Consider the following 18,653-nt stretch of genomic DNA (forward strand, 5'->3'; position numbering starts at 1 on the left):
TTTATCCATTCATCTGTCAATGGACATCTACGTTGCTTCCATGTTCTAGCTATTATAAATAGTGCTTTAATGAACAATGGGATACATGTGTCTCTTTCAGTTTTGGTTTTCCTCAGGGTATAAGCCTAGGAGTGGGGTTGCTGGGTCATATGGTGGTTTTATTCCTAGTTTTTTAAGGAATCTCCCTACCGTCTTTCGTAGTGTATGTATTAATTTCCATTCCCACCAATAGTGCAAGACCTTTCCCTTTTCTCCACACCCTCTCCAGCATTTATTGTTTGTAGACTCTTTGATGAGGGCCATTCTGACTGGTGTGAGGCAATATCCCGTAGTTTTGAGTTGCATTTCTCTAATAATGAGTGATGTTGAGCATCTTTTCATGTGTTTGTCAGTCATCTGTATGTCTTCTTCTTTTTTTTTTTTTTTGTATGTCTTTTTTTTTTGACAAAGGTCTGTTTAGGTCTTTCCCCCACTTTTTGATTGGGTTGTTCGTTTTTCTGGCATTGAGTTATATGAGCTGCTTATGTATTTTGGAAATTAATCCTTTGTCAGTTGTTTCATTTGCTATTATTTTCTCCCATTCTGAGGGTTGTCTTTTCACTTTGCTTATAGTTTCCTATGCTGTGCAAAAGCTTTTCAGTTTAATCAGGTCCCATTTGTTTACTTCTGTTTTTATTTCCATTTACTCTAAGAGGTGGGTCATAGAGGATCTTGCTTTGATTTGTGTCATCAAGTGTTCTGCCTATGTTTTCCTCTAAGAGTTTTTATAGTTTCTGGTCTTACATTTAAGTCTTTAATAGAGTTTATCTTTGTGTATGGTGTTACGAAGTGTTCTAATTTCATTCTTTTACATGTAGTTGTCCAGTTTTCCCAACACCATTTATTGAAGAGGCTGTCTTTGCCCCATTGTATTTTCTTGCCTCCTTTGTCAAAAATAAGGTAAAAAATAAGGTACCCATAGGGTTTTAAACCCATGGGTTTATTTCTGGGCTTTCTATCTTGTTCCGTTGGTCTGTATTTCTGTTTTTGTGCCAGTGCCATACTGTCTTGATGACTGTAGCTTTGTAGTGTAATCTGAACTCAGGAAGGTTGATTCTTCCAACTCCATTCTTCTTTCTCAAGACTGCTTTGGCTATTAGGGGTCTTTTGTGTTTCCGTATGAATTGTGAAATTTTTTGTTCTAGATCTGTGAAAAATGTCATTGGTAATTTGATGGGGATCACATTGAATCTGTAGACTGTGTTTGGTAATATAGTCATTTTCACAATATTGATTCTTCCTACCCAGGAACATGGAATATCTCTCCATCTGTTAATGTCATCTTTGATTTCTTTCATTAGTGTTTTATAATGTTCTGTGTACAGTTCTTTTGTCTCCTTAGTTAAGTTTATTCCTATTTAATTCTTTTTGTTGCAATGGTGAACAACCATTGCAAGCTTCCTATAGGGTGAGATTTGTGCTGAGTTTGTTTGTTTTTCCTCTGATGGGCAAGGCTGAGTGAGGCGGTAATCCTGTCTGCTGATGATTGGGTTTGTATTTTTGTTGTTTGTTGTTTAGATGAGATGTCCCGCACAGGGTGGTACTGGGGGTTGGGTCTTGTATTCGAGGGGCTTCCTTTGTGCGGTCTCACTGTTTGATACTCCCTGGGGTTAGTGCTCTGGTAGTCTAGGGTCTTGGAGTCAGTGCTCCCCACTCCAAAGGCTCAGGGCCTGATCTCTGCCTCAGGAGGATCCCCCGCTGCCCTCTGCTCCCATGGCCAGGGTGGGTGCTCCCGCAGTCCTTCCCCCTGCTGACCTGTTCTCCACGGCTCTTCGGCCGTTTCTTCGGGACCGCTCCTGGGCTCTGGGCCTCGCCTCCCTCACCTCATTCCCGGGGTCGCTGGGCTTCCTTCCCAGCATCACATGGAAACGCTACGTGTTCAGCTCATTTGCTGTTTCCTGTTTCCTGACATTGTTTCTGGTCTTTCTGATTGCTAGTCGTGTCCTCCTGACCCCGTGCTTACTTTCCTGTGATGCATAACTGTCTTTATCATCATTATCTAGCCCCAGAGGCCTTATTCTTGAGGTAGGTTTGGGCTCAGTGTACACGAGGAACTTTCTGAAAACTAAAATTATAAACAACAGAATTAGTGACTTTTTAACTCATAGATAATATTTAAAGAGCTGCTTAAAAGTATTTTTATTGTGAGTTTAGAGATTAACATATAAGGTAAATTATTTGAATCTTGAGAGGCCTTCAATCCTGAGAGCCTATGAATTTTTTAACATAAATGTGTAGTAATTTAAATATACATATTTCAATAAAGTAATTCAACAAATTGTTATGTAATCTGATATCAAAATAGGTTAGACTTATTTGTACTAAGATTTGAATTTTACTTATGAAAAAATTTTAAAACAAATTAAAAATAATGTTTAATTAATTTTCCTTGCATTCTCAGCATGTTTGTAAAGCACTTCAAGAGTTTTATAGGGTTAACTGTTCAGCTGAAGATGTTCTCAACTTGGATTCTAGCACCGAGGAAAAGTTTAGCCACCATTTAATATTTCAACTCCGTGATGTGGCATTTAAAGATAATATTCATGTTGGTAAGTGAGCTGTTTTTTTTTTTTAAGTTGCAGTTATATTGAAAGCTTATATTTTCCTTTCTTCTTAAAGTTTTATATTTGTCACATTTAATGGTCATAAATCATGATTTTTCATGTTTTCAGGATTTGCCTCTAGTTCTAGACTGACTTCTGTGCCCGACACAGTTTCGATGCATTCGTGTACTCAGGATATCCTTGGCAGTGATGCCTCTTGCTTTGGATACTGGGATGGTCATGCATGCCATGGGCCTGGTTTCTATTCCAAGAAGAGTCATTTCAGAAGTTTTCTGGGTAATGCAGGAGAGACCCAGTTCAGGTCTTACCTGTGATGCCTCAGAGTGGGATTTCTGACCTTTGCTTTAGCGTTTTAGCATTGCTTTATCCTTTAATACATGAGGATTGGGCTTGAGTTCCAGGCCACACTCATGAAGCCTTGTTTGTTGTTCCAGGTCAGATGGTAGGGTGGGGAGAAGTCTAGATGTGTAACCCTGAAAATATAACATGAGGATTAATTCCAGGACTAGACATTTAGCGGGGTACAGGCCCAGATATAAGTGAAATCATTGCAAAGGAGAACAAATAGGCAGAAAGGAAACACTGAAAACCAAGGTCTGAATAAAGGTCAAACTCCTGAGTGTATGTCTTAGCAGAGGTAGGGCAAGCAGGTGATTGACTGAAGTTCAGGTAACAGGTAATCCATTCAGAACAAGTATCTGACAATTTCAAGGGTACCATGGGCAAAAGCGTGAACAGAGCTATTAATGGACTGGCATGAAGTCAAGGTCTAATTGCTGGAGTAGCGTAACACAAGGTCAAGTGGCCTAGTGTGCTGTGAACCAAGGACTCATTATCTTCCCATTTTCTGTTTGCTTAGTTGGTTATTTCTTCTCTCTTTAATCCCTAGTTGTTGTTCAGTTGATCAGTCATGTCTGATTCTTTGAGATCATATGGACTCCAGCACACCAGGCTTCCCTGTCCCCCACTATCTCCTGGAGTTTGCTCAAACTCATATTCATTGAGCCAATGCGGCCATCCAACCATCTCATCTGCTGTTGCCCCCTTCTCTGCTGCCTTCAATCTTTCCCAGCATCAGGGTCTTTTCCAGTGAGTTAGCTCTTCACATCAGGTGGCCGGAACATTGGAGCTTCAGCATCAGTCCTTCCAGTGAATATTCAGGGTTGATTTCCTTTACGACAGACTAGTTTGATCTTGTTGTCCAAGGAACTCTTAAGAGTCTTTTCCAGCACCACAGTTTGAAAGCATCAGTTCTTTGGCACTCAGCCTTCTTTATGGTCCGACTCTCACATCTGTATATGACCACTGGAAAAACGGTAGCTTTGACTGTATGGACCTTTGTCACCACAGTGAGGCCTCTGCTTTTTAATACACTGTCTAGATGTGTCAGAGCTTTTCTTCCAAGGTGTCGGAGCTTTTGTCCCAAGGAGCAAGTGTCTCTTAATTTCATGGCTGCAGTCACCGTCTGCAGTGATTTTGGAGCCCAAGAAAATAAAGTCTGTCACTGTTTCCACTTTTTCCTCTTCTGTTTGCCATGAAGTGATGGGACTGGATGCCATGATCTTAGTTTTCTGAATGCTGAGTTTTAAGCCAGCTTTTTCACTCTCCTCTTTCACTTTCATCAAGAGGCTCTTTAGTTCCTCTTTGCTTTCTGCCATAAGGGTGGTGTCATCTGCATATCTGAGGTTATTGATATTTCTCCTGGCAATCATGATTCCAGCTTGACCTTCATCCAGTTCAGCATTTTGCGTAACGTACTTTGCATGTAGGTTAAATAAGCAGGGTGACAGTATACAGCCTTGATATACTCCTTTTCCAGTTTTGAATCAGTTCATTGTTCCATGCCTGGTTCTAACTGTTGCTTCTTTTCCTGCATACAGGTTTCTCAGGAGGCAGGTAAGGTGGTCTGGCATTCCCATCTCTTTAAGAGTTTTCCACAGTCTGCTGTGATCCACATAGTCAAAGGCTTTGGCACAGTCTGAAGCAGAAATAGATATTTTGCGGGAATTCTCTTGCTTTTTCGATGATCCAGTGGATGTTGGCAGTTTGTTCTCTGGTTCCTCTGCCTTTTCTAAATCCAGCTTGATCATCTGGAAGTTCTCAGTTCACATACTGTTGAAGCCTAGTTTGAAGGATTTAGAGCATTACCTTGCATGTGACGAGTGCAGTTGTGCGGTAGTTTGAACATTCTTTGACATTGCACTTCTTTGGGATTGGAATGAAAACTGACCTTTTCAAGTCCTGTGACCACTGCTGAATTTTCCACAATTGCTGGCATATTGAGTGAAGCACTTTCACAGCATTATATTTTAGGATTTGAAATATCTCAGCTGAAATTCCATCACCTCCACTAGCTTTGTTTGTAGTGATGCTTCCTAAGGCCCACTTGACTTTACATTCCAGGATGTCTGGCTCTAGGTGAGTGATCTGGGTCATGAAGACCTTTTTGTACAGTTCTTCTGTGTATTCTTGCCACCTCTTCTTAGTCTTCTGCTTCTGTCAGGTCCATACTATTTCTGTCCTTTATTGTGCCCATCTTTGCATGAAATATTCCCTTAGTATCTCTGATTTTCTTTAAGAGATCTCTAGTCTTTCCCATTGTATTGTTTTCATCTTTTATCACTGAGGAAGGCTTTCTTATCTGTCCTTGCTGTTCTTTGGAACTCTGCATTCAGATGGGTATATCTTTCATTTTCTCCTTTGCCTTTCACTTCTCTTCTTTTCTCAGCTATTTGTAAGGCCTCCTCAGATAATCATTTTGCCTTTTTGCATTTCTTTTTCTTTGGGATGGTTTTGGTCACCACCTCTTGTGCAGTGTTAGGTACCTCCGTCCATAGTTCTTCAGGCACTCTGTCTGTCTGATCTAATCCCTTGAATCTATTTGTCACTTCCATTGTACAATCATAAGGGATTTGATTTAGGTCATACCTGAATGGTCTAATGGTTTTTTCCTACTTTCTTCAATTTAAGTCTGAATTTGGCAATAAGGAGTTCATGATCTGAGCCACAGTCAGCTCCCAGTCTTGTTTTTTCTGACTATATAGAGCTTCTCTATCTTTGGCTGCAAAGAATATAATCAGTCTGATTTTGGTGTTGACCATCTGGTGATGTCCATGTGTAGAGTCTTCTCTTGTGTTGTTGGAAGAGGGTGTTTGCTATGGCCAGTGCGTTCTCTTGGCATAACTCTATTAGCCTTTGCCCTGCTTCAGTTTGTACTCTAGATTCAATACTTATTAATATCCAAGCTTTCATCCCTTGGATATTAGTAATTATCCAATCTGTCCTTGTCCTTCTTTTCATTCTGTCTGTAACCTTCATGATCATCCGGTATCGTGGCCTCAGTTCCCACCTGTGTGTTGATGACTCTCAAATCTTTATCTGCTGCCAAGATTGGTCTCACATTAGACATCCCCACACACACTTCAAACTCAGCATGTCTTTAACCACACTCCTCGTCTTTTCCTCCAGACTTGCTCCTTCTCCTGTGACACGTGTATCTGGGCGGTGTGAGCGTCCACCCGGTTACCTCGGTAGAAATGCTGTCACTCACTCACTCTAGTCAGATAGCGAGAGTGATCTGATGATACCACCTGTGTGCCTCGGACTGTTCCAGGATCATTCCTTGCCTTCCGGGAAAAGTGCAGAGGTCCTAGTTCACGCGATGAGGCCCACGGGGTGCTGGCCTCGCCTCTGACGCTTGGCGGCTCTTGCTCCTTCCTTCAGTCGGCTTCCCCCAGGCCACATTTTCCCTGGTCCTTTGCACTTTTTGTCGCCGCTCTCTGGCCAGTTCGCTTGGTCTGCTGAGATTCAGTGTAGGTCTTGTCATCTGAGATGCCGGGTCTGTTCTCTCTCAAACCCGAAGACTTTGGTTTGTGTGTCGTCTGGGTTGCAGAGCGCACGCAGTACCTGTTAGGTCAGAGCATCCACCGCCTTTCAGGGCAGTTTCTTGTTTTTGTTTTGTTTTCTCTGTTCTAGTTAATGTTTCTTTAGGGCGTGGATTGATTCTTATTCACTCATGTATTTCCAGATCTTATCAGGTAATAATGGCTTTGTCCATAACATTAATAAGATAACAATCGCAGCAGCAGTCATAAACAGAAGCAGTGATTTAACATTTGCTGAATGAATGGCTGCATGTTAGGTGGGCTCTAGTCAGGGTGTGGAGACAGAGCCCTCAGCGGGATATTTCTTTGGTTCCTATTAACTCCTCACAATCTGGTCTGTGATTCCTAGCCCCAAAGCTAAAGATTGAGATTTGTTGCTGGGAAAGAAGGGGAGAAGGGAACTTGGACAGGTAATTAGCAGTCTCTGCTACAGCGATTTTTCTCAAGACAGCTGACGAGCAAGCTGGGCTTGAAATCTGATTCCATCATGCCGACTAAAATAAGAAAGGCTTTACTGTCAGAGCAACATAAGCAAACGTACAGAGAGACGAGTCTGTGGCTCACGTGGGGAGCAGTGGGGTCTAGAGTTGCGAGAGTGGGAGACAGCCCCCGGTGATTGAGTGGGGTGCCATGGGGGGCTCTGGTGCCCAGCATCGTGAGCGGTCAGAGCCAGAGGTGCCGCGACTGTGAAATAACCCAGTTCTCCCCTGTGGTTCCTCTCTCTTGCTGTGTCTCGGTGACGTTGCTATTCCTGTTGTCAGCCTTTCAGAAAGAGGAATCAGGCTAGGTGTACGCACACAGACCGTGAGCAGGATGCCCAGATTTGCTCTGCTTGAAGCCCACCGCTGCCAGCCTGCCACGGAACCTGACACTCTATGACTGATACGTTCTTCTGGGTCATTCCCAGCCGGCGGTCACTGTGTGAATGATGAGGGGAGGGAGATGCGCCGGGGAAGGGCAGCAGAGGGCAGAGCTGTTTCTGGTGGGCGTTAAGGTGGCCCCTCCGCGGTCCCAGCCTGGCCCCGTTGGCTCCCTGCCGCAGGTCAGAGGCCGCCCGACCTGCTCAGCACGACCTTCACAGCCAGTCTGCAGCCACGCCTTCCGAGTGTCAAGTGATACCCAGGAAAATTGACTTTATCACTTTATTGCTTTACTGTCCTTTGATATATCACGATTATAGCTGCTTCAGTAACCACGCGTTCTTTGTGTCAAGTAGGTGTAATTTTTTGTACATTTCCAGGAAAATTGACTTTACCAATTTTTTGCTTTATTGCCCTCTGATATATCATGATTTTTTTTTTTAACTCAGTATCTGTTTCCCTCATCCCAGAGATAATCTTGTCTGATATGATTGCAAACATCAAATGGTTTTGCTTTCATTTGGATGCTTAGTGTTATACAAGATAGTGAATTTGTTCCTTTGATTAAGGAAGTAATTGAGTCTAATTTGGAGGAAGAATTTTGAACTTAGAGCATGTGTATCTTGTAATTTTAGAGTTCAAGCTGTCTGGTAAATAAGTAACAAACCCAGACTGTACTAGCTTTAAAGATTGAAATTTAGTTTTTCATATAGTAGTGCATCTGTCCACTGTTGTTACAGCCTAACCAAATTATTTACTTGATTTTTGCGGTATAAACAATACATGAAAGTTTAAAGAGGCTCTGAACTGTCATATCATCTTTTCTAGGTACAGATATCACTACTGATACTTAGAGCTCTTAGAATAAACCTTGACATACAGTAAATGTATTTACTTGCTTTAGTTCTGGATTTTAGTTATTGGGCCACAGCCCAGCTCATGGCCACATAGAAGGGAGGAAGATCATGAACCTTAAACTGATGGCTGTGAATGTCAGGGTTCTTGGGGATGTCAGGGCAGGTAAAGGAGAGAATCAAGTTCTGAGAAATTTGCTGACATCCTGACTTCAGGAGACTATGGCAGAGCTTGGTAGAACACTGTTCACATATATAAGCCTTGCTTTATTTTATTTTATTAATAAATAAAATTCTTTAGTCATTGATTTGAATGTAAACTCAATTCAGTTTGTATTCATCCAAGTGCGTTTTGGTGACAGAGCATTAGACCCAGGCCCACACTAGCAACAGTGACAGATCTCATGTTAACCTTCCCTTCTGAGGTTTGATCATAAGTTACACAAGCTCCCTTGTGAAAGGGAAGTTAACGATTACACAAGAGGAAGGGCACGTAGGAGAGGTGTGTTACAATTTGTAATAACTACTCAGCCTTAAAACCAGAAATCAAAAATTGAAGCCCTACTGCGTAAAATTGCCACATGTGGCTCTGGGCCTAGATCTTGTTACGGTTTGCACAAAAGAATTTGATTAACCTTTTTATTTTTCCTTTAGGTAATTTTGTGCGAAAAATCTTGCAGCCTGCTTTTCACTTAATTGCCAGTGAAGATGATGATATGACCCCAGAGACGACGGGCCGTGAATTTACCCGTTTTTCTGAAACACCAAGTGAACAAGGAACTTGCTTTAGTGAAATGTCCACAGATCACAATGTAGGGGAGGGCTGGACATCGAATTCAGAGAAACTGGGGAGGCTGGGGTCGGCTCAGCAAAGCAGCCCTGCTCTTTCGTTTTTAATAGTGAAGAATGACATGGGAGAAAAGCGTCTTTTCGTGGATCTAGGTAGGTGGAACTGACCGCTTTCTGTTCCTGGAGCTGCGTGCTTCTGTGAGGCACCACGCCGTGCCCGCTTGTCACTCACCTAGGATGCTCACCCCAGCACTGCCCCTCGGTGAGAGCGGGGTCACGAGCAGAGTGGGATCTGTGAGCCCAGGTGCTGGAAATCTCGGAGGTTTCTGGGCTGAGATCTCAGAGAGGGCCTGGGGGGCCCACAGACAGGCTGGCCGGGGCTCTGGAGGAGGGTGGTTGTGGCCAGTTCCTGCTCTGAAGTGCTCACAGGGTCCAGGACAGCACACAGTTGGGTCAGCAGTCCCCAGCACTGCTGACAGGCTTAATTAGATGAAATAACCTATAAACAGATACAATGTAACAGTGACACTGGTGGGCAGAGTGAGGCTGGCATGTTCTCACTGAAGAGCTTTGCGGGGGGCTGCGATCACCAGGCTTCTTCAGCTGTGCTCCGATCTGCCCTGCCGGCTTCTGCTTGCTGAATCCGAGGGTGTGTGTAAGAAACACTGGCCTGAGACCTCAGCCTCGTTAGGTAGCACGCAGGCCAGTCAGCACCCCTAATTCAGCTGAGCTCCCATTTGGCAACCTAAACCCGACTTGGTATTGAGCTCTAGCTTGTGATTTGAAAAGCTGTTAAGAGCAGCATTTTTTCATTGATGGTTAGAGCAATTCACAGAGCTTCTGTGTCTACAGCTTGAAGAAAAGAGAGTTTAAACTATAAGCAAGGTTACCAGGCCAGCCAGGCTGAGAGTAGGGAAGTGTATGGCCTGTCTTCCCAGCACCCCTGAAGACCTAAGAGTTTGGAAGTATAATAGCCATACCTCGTTTTATTACACTTCGCAGATACTGCATTTTTTTTTTTACAAATTAATTTTTACAAATTAACTAATATCACAGTTTTTCCAGCAGCATTTGCTCGCTTTGTGTCTTTGTTTCACATTTGGTAATTCTTGCAATATTTCAGACTTTTTCATTGTTATTATATTTGTTTTGATGACCTATGATTACTGGTCTTTGATGTTAACTACTATGACTTGAAGGCTCAGATGATAGTTAGAATTTTTTAGTAATAACGTATTTCATAATTAAGGTATTTATATTTTTGAAGACAGTACTGTTTGTACCTTTAGTGAACTGCAATGTAATGTAAACATAACTTTAATATGCACTGGGAAATGAAAAATTTCGTGTGACTCTGTTCTGGTATCTGCTTTTATTGTGGTGGTCTGGAACTGATCCCCCTGTAGCTCTGAAGTGTGTGTGTGGTTTTCAGAGCCCAGGTCTTTCGCCTCCATGGTTAGATTTATTCTTAGATATTTTATTCTTTTTGATGCAATTGTAAATGGGATTGTTTTCAATTTCTCTTTTGACGTTTGTTATTAGTGTATAGAAACACCACAGATTTCTGAACATCAATTTTATTTTCTGCAGCTTTATTGTATTCATTTATTCTAACAGATTTTTTCTGGAGTCTTTAGAGTTTTCAGACGGTCCCCGACTTATTGATGGCTTCACTTAGGTTTTTTTCTCTACTTCCTGATTTCACGATGATGTAAAAGTGGTACATTCAGTGGTAACCATACTTTGAATTTTGAGTTTTGACCATTTCCTGGCCTGGTGATATGGGGTGTGTATCACGCTCACTAGTACGATGCTGGGTGATGACCGTGAGCTGCGGCTCTGCAAGGACGGGAAACTGACGCACTTAGACCCGGTCTGCATCCGGACAGCACGTCTGCGTTTCGCTGTCAGTATGCTAGTCAGCAAATTACCTGGGATATTCAACACTTCATTGCAAAATAGGCTTTGTGTTAGATGGCTTTACCCAGCGGTAGGCTAATGTAAGCGTTCTGAGCACGTTTAATGTAGGCTAAGCTAAGCTGGGATGTTTAGTAGGTTATTTAAACGGGGTGAGGACATTTACCTTCAGCAGTTGACTTCCTGGAAGTCAGCTGTGTTTGGCATTTACTTCTCCAGTACCTGCCCCAGGATGCTTCCTGAGGGCAGCTGTCATTAACCCAAACCCAGGTCCTGTGAAATGAGGTCCTTTGAGCACCATGTAGTAGTTACAGAAAATGGAAACAGTGATAGACATTAATTTTTCTTGGGCTCCAAAATCACTGCAGATGGTGACTGCAGCCATGAAATGATGCTTGCTCCTTGGAAGAAAAGCTATGAAAAACCTAGACAGTGTATTAAAAAGCAGAGACATTATTTTGCCAAAAAGGTCCATATAGTCAAAGCTACAGTTTTTCCAGTGGTCATGTATGGATATGAGAGTTGGACTATAAAGAAAGCTGAGCACTGCAGAATTGATGCTTTTGAACTGTGGTTTTGGAGGACTCTTGAGAGTCCCTTGGACTGCAAGGAGATCCAAGCAGTCCATCCTAAAGGAGATCAGTCCTGGGTGTTCATTGGAAGGACTGATGCTGAGGCTGAAACTCCAATACTTTGGCCACCTGATGCGAAGAGCTGACTCATTAGAAAAGACCCTGATGCTGGGAAAAATTGAAGGCAGGAGGAGAAGGGGATGACAAAGGATGAGATGGTTGGATGGCATCACCGACTCAATGGATCTGAGTTTGAGCAAGCTCTGGGAGTTGGTGATGGACAGGGAGGCCTGCCATGCTGCAGTCCACGGGGTCGCAAAGAGTTGGACACGACTGAGCGACTGAACAGCAACAACACACAAAATGTGCAGAGGCTGCAGCACTTTTTCTTGGCCACCTTTGTTTCCTGCAGCAACCAGAGCTGTAGAGAGAGTTGGCTTCCTGGGTGCTGAATTAGAATGGACTGTGCCTGAGCAAACACGAAAGGGTTTGAGTCTGCCCCCTCTTCCCCCCTAAAGCGTCACACAGACACCCCATCCAGACCAGTCTGTCCGGGCTCCACAGTACACTGCTGCGGGTGCTGAGATGCCGGGAGGCGCCACTCTCAGGAAGGAGGCTTGAGCTGGGATCCCCAGCACAGGAGAGGTGCAGGCCAGCTGAATTTTGCCTTGAAATTCCTTGAGGCCTTGATGCCGCACCGGCCTCTTGTCCCAGCCAGACCTGGCAGGCCGTCGACCTTCCCAAGCGGTTCAACCCGGGGGACGGAGCCCGGCTGTGTTGACCCCACCTTCGCTGAGCAGTGGGACCCAAGCCTGCTCAGTCTCCAGGGCTGGGACAGCACCCCTAGTCTGGGAGGTCGGAGAGGATCAAGCAGGCTCTGCTCCTCTTTCCCATCTTGCTGATGCTGTCTTGTAGTTGATTTGCTCTGCTGTGATGGCTGTCAGCGTCTGGCCCCTGATTCAGGTATCATGTTATCTGTGGTCTAGCTCTAATGTTTTCTCAAACTTCTTGCCCTAGAAATTCGAGCAGAGTGGTGAGCATAGGTCCTTATGAATTACTTATCTCAGAGACACTTTTCTGTGAATACCGAGCAGGAAGAGAGGAGATAAGTTTTGTGGATTATCTTGTGGAGATACAGAATCCCTGTGTATGTCCAGGGAAGGAACGAAGAGGGTAATCGTGTGGATTATTTGCTACACATACGGACTTCTTATCGATTTACATACTGGCCTCCTCATTGGCTCCAGCCCTTCACTTTGGTTTCTTTGTTTTTCGGCACTGTTTGACTTTGCTTTTTCAGACTTTGTTGAAATTGTCAGTTTGCTGACTTGTATGTCTGTTTTTTCTTTACCTGGAGAATTCCTCACACACCACGTTCTGCCTCTGCGTGACTGGCTGTCCTTACTGTGTGATCCCATCCCTGCGGCCACCAGCGTCAGAACTCTGTAACTTCAGTGGCAGTTTTACAGGAATGAGAAATAGCCTGCCGTGTCTCAGTAGGCACGTCCTGTTTAAGCTCTGGTCTCCTGTTGGAGGTTGCTGGTTCTGTGTCCCGTTGATGGGAATTTCTGCTGCAGTGTCCTTGGGATGCACGCGCCTTTTGCTCTGTGGTTTTCTCAGGATACGGGCCCTGGTGTGGGAAAGTCCGATTCGAGGCTTAGCCTGTCTTATCAGTTTTATTTCAGTCATTTGAGGCCTCTCCATTATACTGGCTACTGCCAGTGTGTATTTCCACCAACAGCTTAGGGGCATTCTTTTCTTCTCCAGGCAGCTTTCTCTGGCAATACTGATTGTTTTTAGAGTTGGAAAGGTGGCCATTGTGATGAGTGGGATGTGAATTCCCGTTGACTTTTTTTTTTTTTTAACAGTTTTTAATGAGAGCTATAGACAAGATGATTTCATTCCTCATCTTTTCAATTGTTTCTTCCCTATATTTGCCCTTTTCCTTTCCTACTGGGCGAGATTTGGCTTTGTGTTCAAGGATCTTTTTGCAGTCTTTGTCCAGTTGTAGTCTGGTGATAACCACCTTGCTGGGGTGGATGCCCACGTGGACAGTCGTGCCATTAGCCTCCTCCCGCTGCACTCGTTCAACAGAAATGACGTATTTCTCCCTGCAAACCTGGGCTACTTTGCCAATTTGTTGTCTTTTGTAGTGCCCTTGTACAACCTCAGCTTCATCATCCTTTCGGATGGGCGTGGATGGAACCTTGTACTTCTGTCTTAGCTCTTTAGAAAGAGGAGAAGACATAATTTTCCTGTGAATATGGGAAGGTGCAATGAAACGCCTTTTTTGGTTCTTGCTTCGGTGAGAAGTCAAAGGGATTGAACTTCATTTTGGCCGATAGCGCTTCAGCGATGGCCACGGAAGGGATCTGCGGGCTGCCATTGGCCTTTTGATTGACATTCCTGCAGCAGTGAGAGATGCCTAGCCTCTTACCTGAGGCGGAAGTTTCTGGTTGTTTTTCCTTTTTGTTTTTTTTTAAAAGAGGGTGAGGACAATTTACTGTTGTCAGCTGGCTTCCTGGATGTCGGCTGTGTTTGAAATTTACTTCTCCAAAGGCAGAGCAACCAGAGATCAAATTTCCAACATCCTTAGGATCATCAAAAAAGCAAGTGAGTTCCAGAAAAACATCGGCTTCTTTATTGACTACACCATAGCCTTTGACTGTGTGGGTCACAACAAACTGTGGAAAATTCTGAAAGAGATGGGAATACCAGACCACCTGACCTGCCTCCTGAGAAACCTGTATGCAGGTCAGGAAGCAACAGTTAGAACTGGACATGGAACAACAGACTGGTTCCAAATAGGAAAAGGAGTACGTCAAGGCTGTATATTGTCACCCTGCTTATTTAAGTTATATGCAGAGTACATGATGAGAAACGCTGGGCTGGAGGAAGCACAGGCTGGAATCAAGATTGCCAGGAGAAATACCAATAACCTCAGATATGCAGATGACACCACCCTTATGGCAGAAAGTGAAGAAGAACTAAAGAGCTTCTTGATGGAAGTGAAAGAGAGTGAAAAAGTTGGCTTAAAGCTCAACATTCAGAAAACTAAGATCATGGCATCCAGTCCCATCACTTCATGGCAAATAGATGGGAAAATGATGGAAACAGTGGCTGACTTTATTTTTTTAGGCTTCAAAATCACAGCAGATGGTGATTGCAGCCATGAAATTAATAGATGCTTACTTCTTGGAAGGAAATTTATGACCAACCTAGACAGCATATTTAAAAACAGAGACATTACTTTGCTGACAAAGGTCTGTCTAGTCAAGGCTATGGTTTTTCCACTGGTCATGTATGGATGTGAGAGTTGGACTATAAGAAAGCTGAGCACCGAAGAATTGATGCTTTTGAACTATGGTGTTGGAGAAGACTCTCGAGAGTCTCTTGGACAGCAAGGAGATCCAACCAGTCCATCCTAAAGGAGATCAGTCCTGGGTGTTCATTGGAAGGACTGATGTTGAAGCTGAAACTCCAATACTTTGGCCACCTCATGCGAAGAGCTGACTCATTGGAAAAGACCCTGATGCTTGGAAAGATTGAAGGCAGGAGGAGAAGGGGACTGCAGAGGATGAGATGGTTGGATGGCATCACCGACTCAATGGACCTGACCTGCTCTGGGAGTTGGTGATGGACAGGGAGGCCTGGAGTGCTGCAGTCCATGGGGTCACAAAGAGTCAGACATGAATGAGTGACTGAACTGAACTGAGTACCTGCCCCAGGACATTTCCTGAGGTCAGCTGTCATTAAACCAAACCCATGTTTTTATGAATTGAGGTCCTGTGAGCATTCGGTAATTAAGTTGTAGTTACAGTAAATGTCCACAAAGCGGCAGCACTTTTCCCCACCCACCTTTTTATCCTGAGGCCACACTCAGTCGTGTCCAACTCTTTGCGACCTCATGGGCTGCAGCACACCAGGCTTCCTTGTCCATCACCAGCTCCCAGAGCTTGCTCAAATTCAGGTCCATCGAACCAGTGATGCCATTCAGCCATCTCAAATCCTCTGATGTCCCCTTCTCCTGCCTTCAATCTTCCCCAGCATCAGGATCTTTTACAATGAGTCAGTTCTTCGCATCAGGTGGCCAAAGTATTGGAGTTTCAGCATCAGTCCTTCCAATGAACATTCAGGACTGATCTCTTTTAAGACTGACTGGTTGGATCTCCTTGCTGTCCAAGGGACTCTTAGGAGTCTTCTCCAACACCACAGTTCAAAAGCATCAATTCTTCAACAGTCAGCTTTCTTTATGGATCAACTCTTACATCGATACATGACTATTAGCTTTGACTAGACCGACCTTTGTTGGCAAAATAATGTCTCTGCTGTCTGGGTTTAATATGCTGTCTAGGTTGGTCATAGCTTTTCTTCCAAGGAGCAAACATCTTTTACGTTCATGGCTGCAGTACCATCTGCAGTAATTTTGGAGCCCAAGAACATAAAGTCTCTCACTGTTTCCATTGTTTCCCCATCTGTTCACCATGATGTGATGGGCAACCAGAGCCGTAGGGGGAGTTGGCTTCCTGGGCGCTGAATTAGAATGGACTGTGCCTGAGCGAACACGGAAGGGTTTGAGTCTGCCCCCTCTTTCCCCCTAAAGCGTCACACAGACACCCCATCCAGACCAGTCTGTCCGGGCTCCACAGTACACTGCTGCGGGTGCTGAGATGCTGGGAGGCGCCACTCTCAGGAAGGAGGCTTGAGCTGGGATCCCCAGCACAGGAGAGGTGCAGGCCAGCTGAATTTTGCCTTGAAATTCCTTGAGGCCTTGATGCCACGCTGGCCTCTTGTCCCAGCCAGACCTGGCACACCCTAGACCTTCCCAAGGGGCTCAACCCAGGGGACGGTGCCCAGCTGTGTTGACCCCACCTTCGCTGAGCAGTGGGACCTAAGCCTGCTCAGTCTCCAGGGCCGGGACAGCACCCCTAGTCTGGAGGTCAGAGAGGATCAAGTAGGCTCTACTGTATTTTTGGACTTTTGCCTCAGAACATCTAGCAGATGGTGTGCATCAGGTCGTTGTGTATTATTAATCTCAGAGACACTTTCCTGTGAATACCAAGCTGGAACATAGGACTTAAGTTTTGTGGATTATCTCTTAGAGATACAGAATCCCTGTATATGTCCAAGAAAGGAGATAAGGAAGGGGATAATCCTTGTGGATTATTTGTTACAGATACTGATTTTTTTGTCACTTTACCTTCAGACCTCTTGATTTGTTCCATTCTTTCACTTTGATTTCTTTTTTTTACTGAAACCATTTGTTTGATTTCTTAGAGTCTCTTTCTGCATTATAAATTTGCTGCCTTGTATGTCTGGTTTTTGTTTACCTGGAGAATTCCTCATACTCCATGTTCTGTCTCTGCGTGACTGACTGCCCTTCGTGTGTGATCCCATCCTTGAGGCCACCAGCGTCAGAACTCTGTAACTTCAGTGGCGATTTTACAGGAATGAGAAATAGCCTGCCGTGTCTGAGTGGCACGTCCTGTTTAAGCTCTCACCTGTTGCAGATTGCTGGCTGTGTCTTGGCGATCGGAAGGGGTGCTGCAGTGTTCATTGCTGCGTGGTTTTCTCAGGATACAGGCCCTGGTGTGGGAATGTCCGATTCTAGGCTTAGCCCATCGTGACAGTTTTTTTTTTTCAGTCATTCGAGGCCTCTCCATTATACTGGCTGCTGCCGGTGTGTATTCCTACCAATTTAGGGGGATTCCATTCTTCTCTAGGCGGCCTCTTCGGCAGCGTTTATTGTTCTCAGAGTTGGGAAGATGGCCATTGTGCCGGGTGGGGTGTGAATTCCTACTGGCCTTTTGACTGACATTCCTGTGGCGCTTAGGGATGCTTACCATCTTACCCGTGATGGAGGTTTCAGTTTGTTTTTCCTTTTCTTTTTAAAGTGGTCGAGGACAATTTATCTTTGGCAGTTGGCTTCCTGGAAATCGGCTGTTTCGAATTTACTTCTCCAATACCTGCCCCAGGACGTTTCCTGAGAGCAGCTGGCTTTAATCGAAACCCAGGTGTGAATTGAGGTCCTGTTAGCACAGGGATTAAGCTGTAGTTCCGAAAATGTCCACAAGGCGGCAGCACTTTCTGTTCACCCACCTTTGTTTCACGGCCACCACACCGTGAGGGAAAGTTGGCTTCTTGGTTGGTGAATTAGAGTGGATTGTGCCTGAGAAGACACTAAAGGGCTTACGTCCTAAAGCATCACACAGACACCCCGTCCATACTGATCTCTTAGGGGTTCCCAGTACATTCTTGTGAATGCTTAGAACCTAGGCGGCTGCGCGCTTAGGGAGAGGGCTTGAGGTGGGCCTGGAAAAGTGCTGCCGCCTTGTGGACATCTTCGGGAATTACAGCTTAATCCCTGGCGATCACAGGACTTGAATTCATAGGACCTGGGTCTGGGTTAAGGACAGCTGCCCTCGCGAAATGTCGGGGCGCAGGCATTGGAGAAGTTAATTCCAAACACAGCCGACTTACGTTAGTGTTGTTGTTATTCAGTCGCTCAGTCCTGTCGACTCTTTGTGACCCCATGGACTGCAGCACGCCAGGCTTCCCTGTCCTTCACCAACTCCTGGAGTTTACTCAAAGTCATGTCCATCAAGTCAGTGAAGCCATCCAACCATCTCATCCTCTGTCGTCCCCTTCTCCTCCTGCCCTCAATCTTTCCCAGCATCAGGATCTTTTCTAGTGAGTTGGCTCTTCTCATTAGGTGGCCAGATATTGGAACTTCAGTTTCAGCATCAGTCCTTCCAATGAACACCCAGGACTGATCTCCTTTAGGATGGACTGGTTGGATCTCCTTGCAGTTCAAGGGACTCTCATGAGTCTTCTCCAGCACAACAGTTCAAAAGCATCAATTCTTCTGCGCTCAGCTTTCTTTATAGTCCAACTCTCACATCCATACATGACTACTGGAAAGACCATAGCTTTGACTAGACGGACTTTTGTTGGCAAAGTAATATTTCTGCTTTTTAATATGCTGTCTAGATTTGTCATAGCTTTTCTTCCAAGGAGCAAGCATCTTTTATTTTCATGGCTGCAGTCACCATCTGCAGTGATTTTGGAGCCCAAGAAGACAAAGTCTGTCTCTGTTTCCATTGTTTCCCCATCTATTTGCTGTGAAGTGATGGGACAGAATGCCTTGATCTTCGTCTTTTGAATGCTGAGTTTT

The 18,653-nt window shown here is 44.6% G+C and overlaps 1 protein-coding gene and 1 pseudogene across 5 annotated transcripts in view; one reads left to right on the plus strand and one right to left on the minus strand.

Moving 5' to 3' along the window:
• Window positions 1-18,653, plus strand: part of PRIMPOL (primase and DNA directed polymerase) — a 52,842-nt gene that overhangs the window by 15,366 nt on the left and 18,823 nt on the right. For all 5 annotated transcript variants that reach the window (XM_043454238.1, XM_043454240.1, XM_043454241.1 and 2 more), the window contains exons 5-6: window positions 2,441-2,588; window positions 8,856-9,143. In XM_043454238.1, coding sequence (XP_043310173.1) covers window positions 2,441-2,588; window positions 8,856-9,143 — 436 coding nt within the window. The remainder of the gene's footprint in view (window positions 1-2,440; window positions 2,589-8,855; window positions 9,144-18,653) is intronic.
• LOC122432535 lies at window positions 13,341-13,812 on the minus strand (annotated as a pseudogene).

Source organism: Cervus canadensis, chromosome 31 (assembly GCF_019320065.1).
Source record: "Cervus canadensis isolate Bull #8, Minnesota chromosome 31, ASM1932006v1, whole genome shotgun sequence".
NCBI classification, from domain to species: Eukaryota; Metazoa; Chordata; class Mammalia; order Artiodactyla; family Cervidae; genus Cervus; species Cervus canadensis.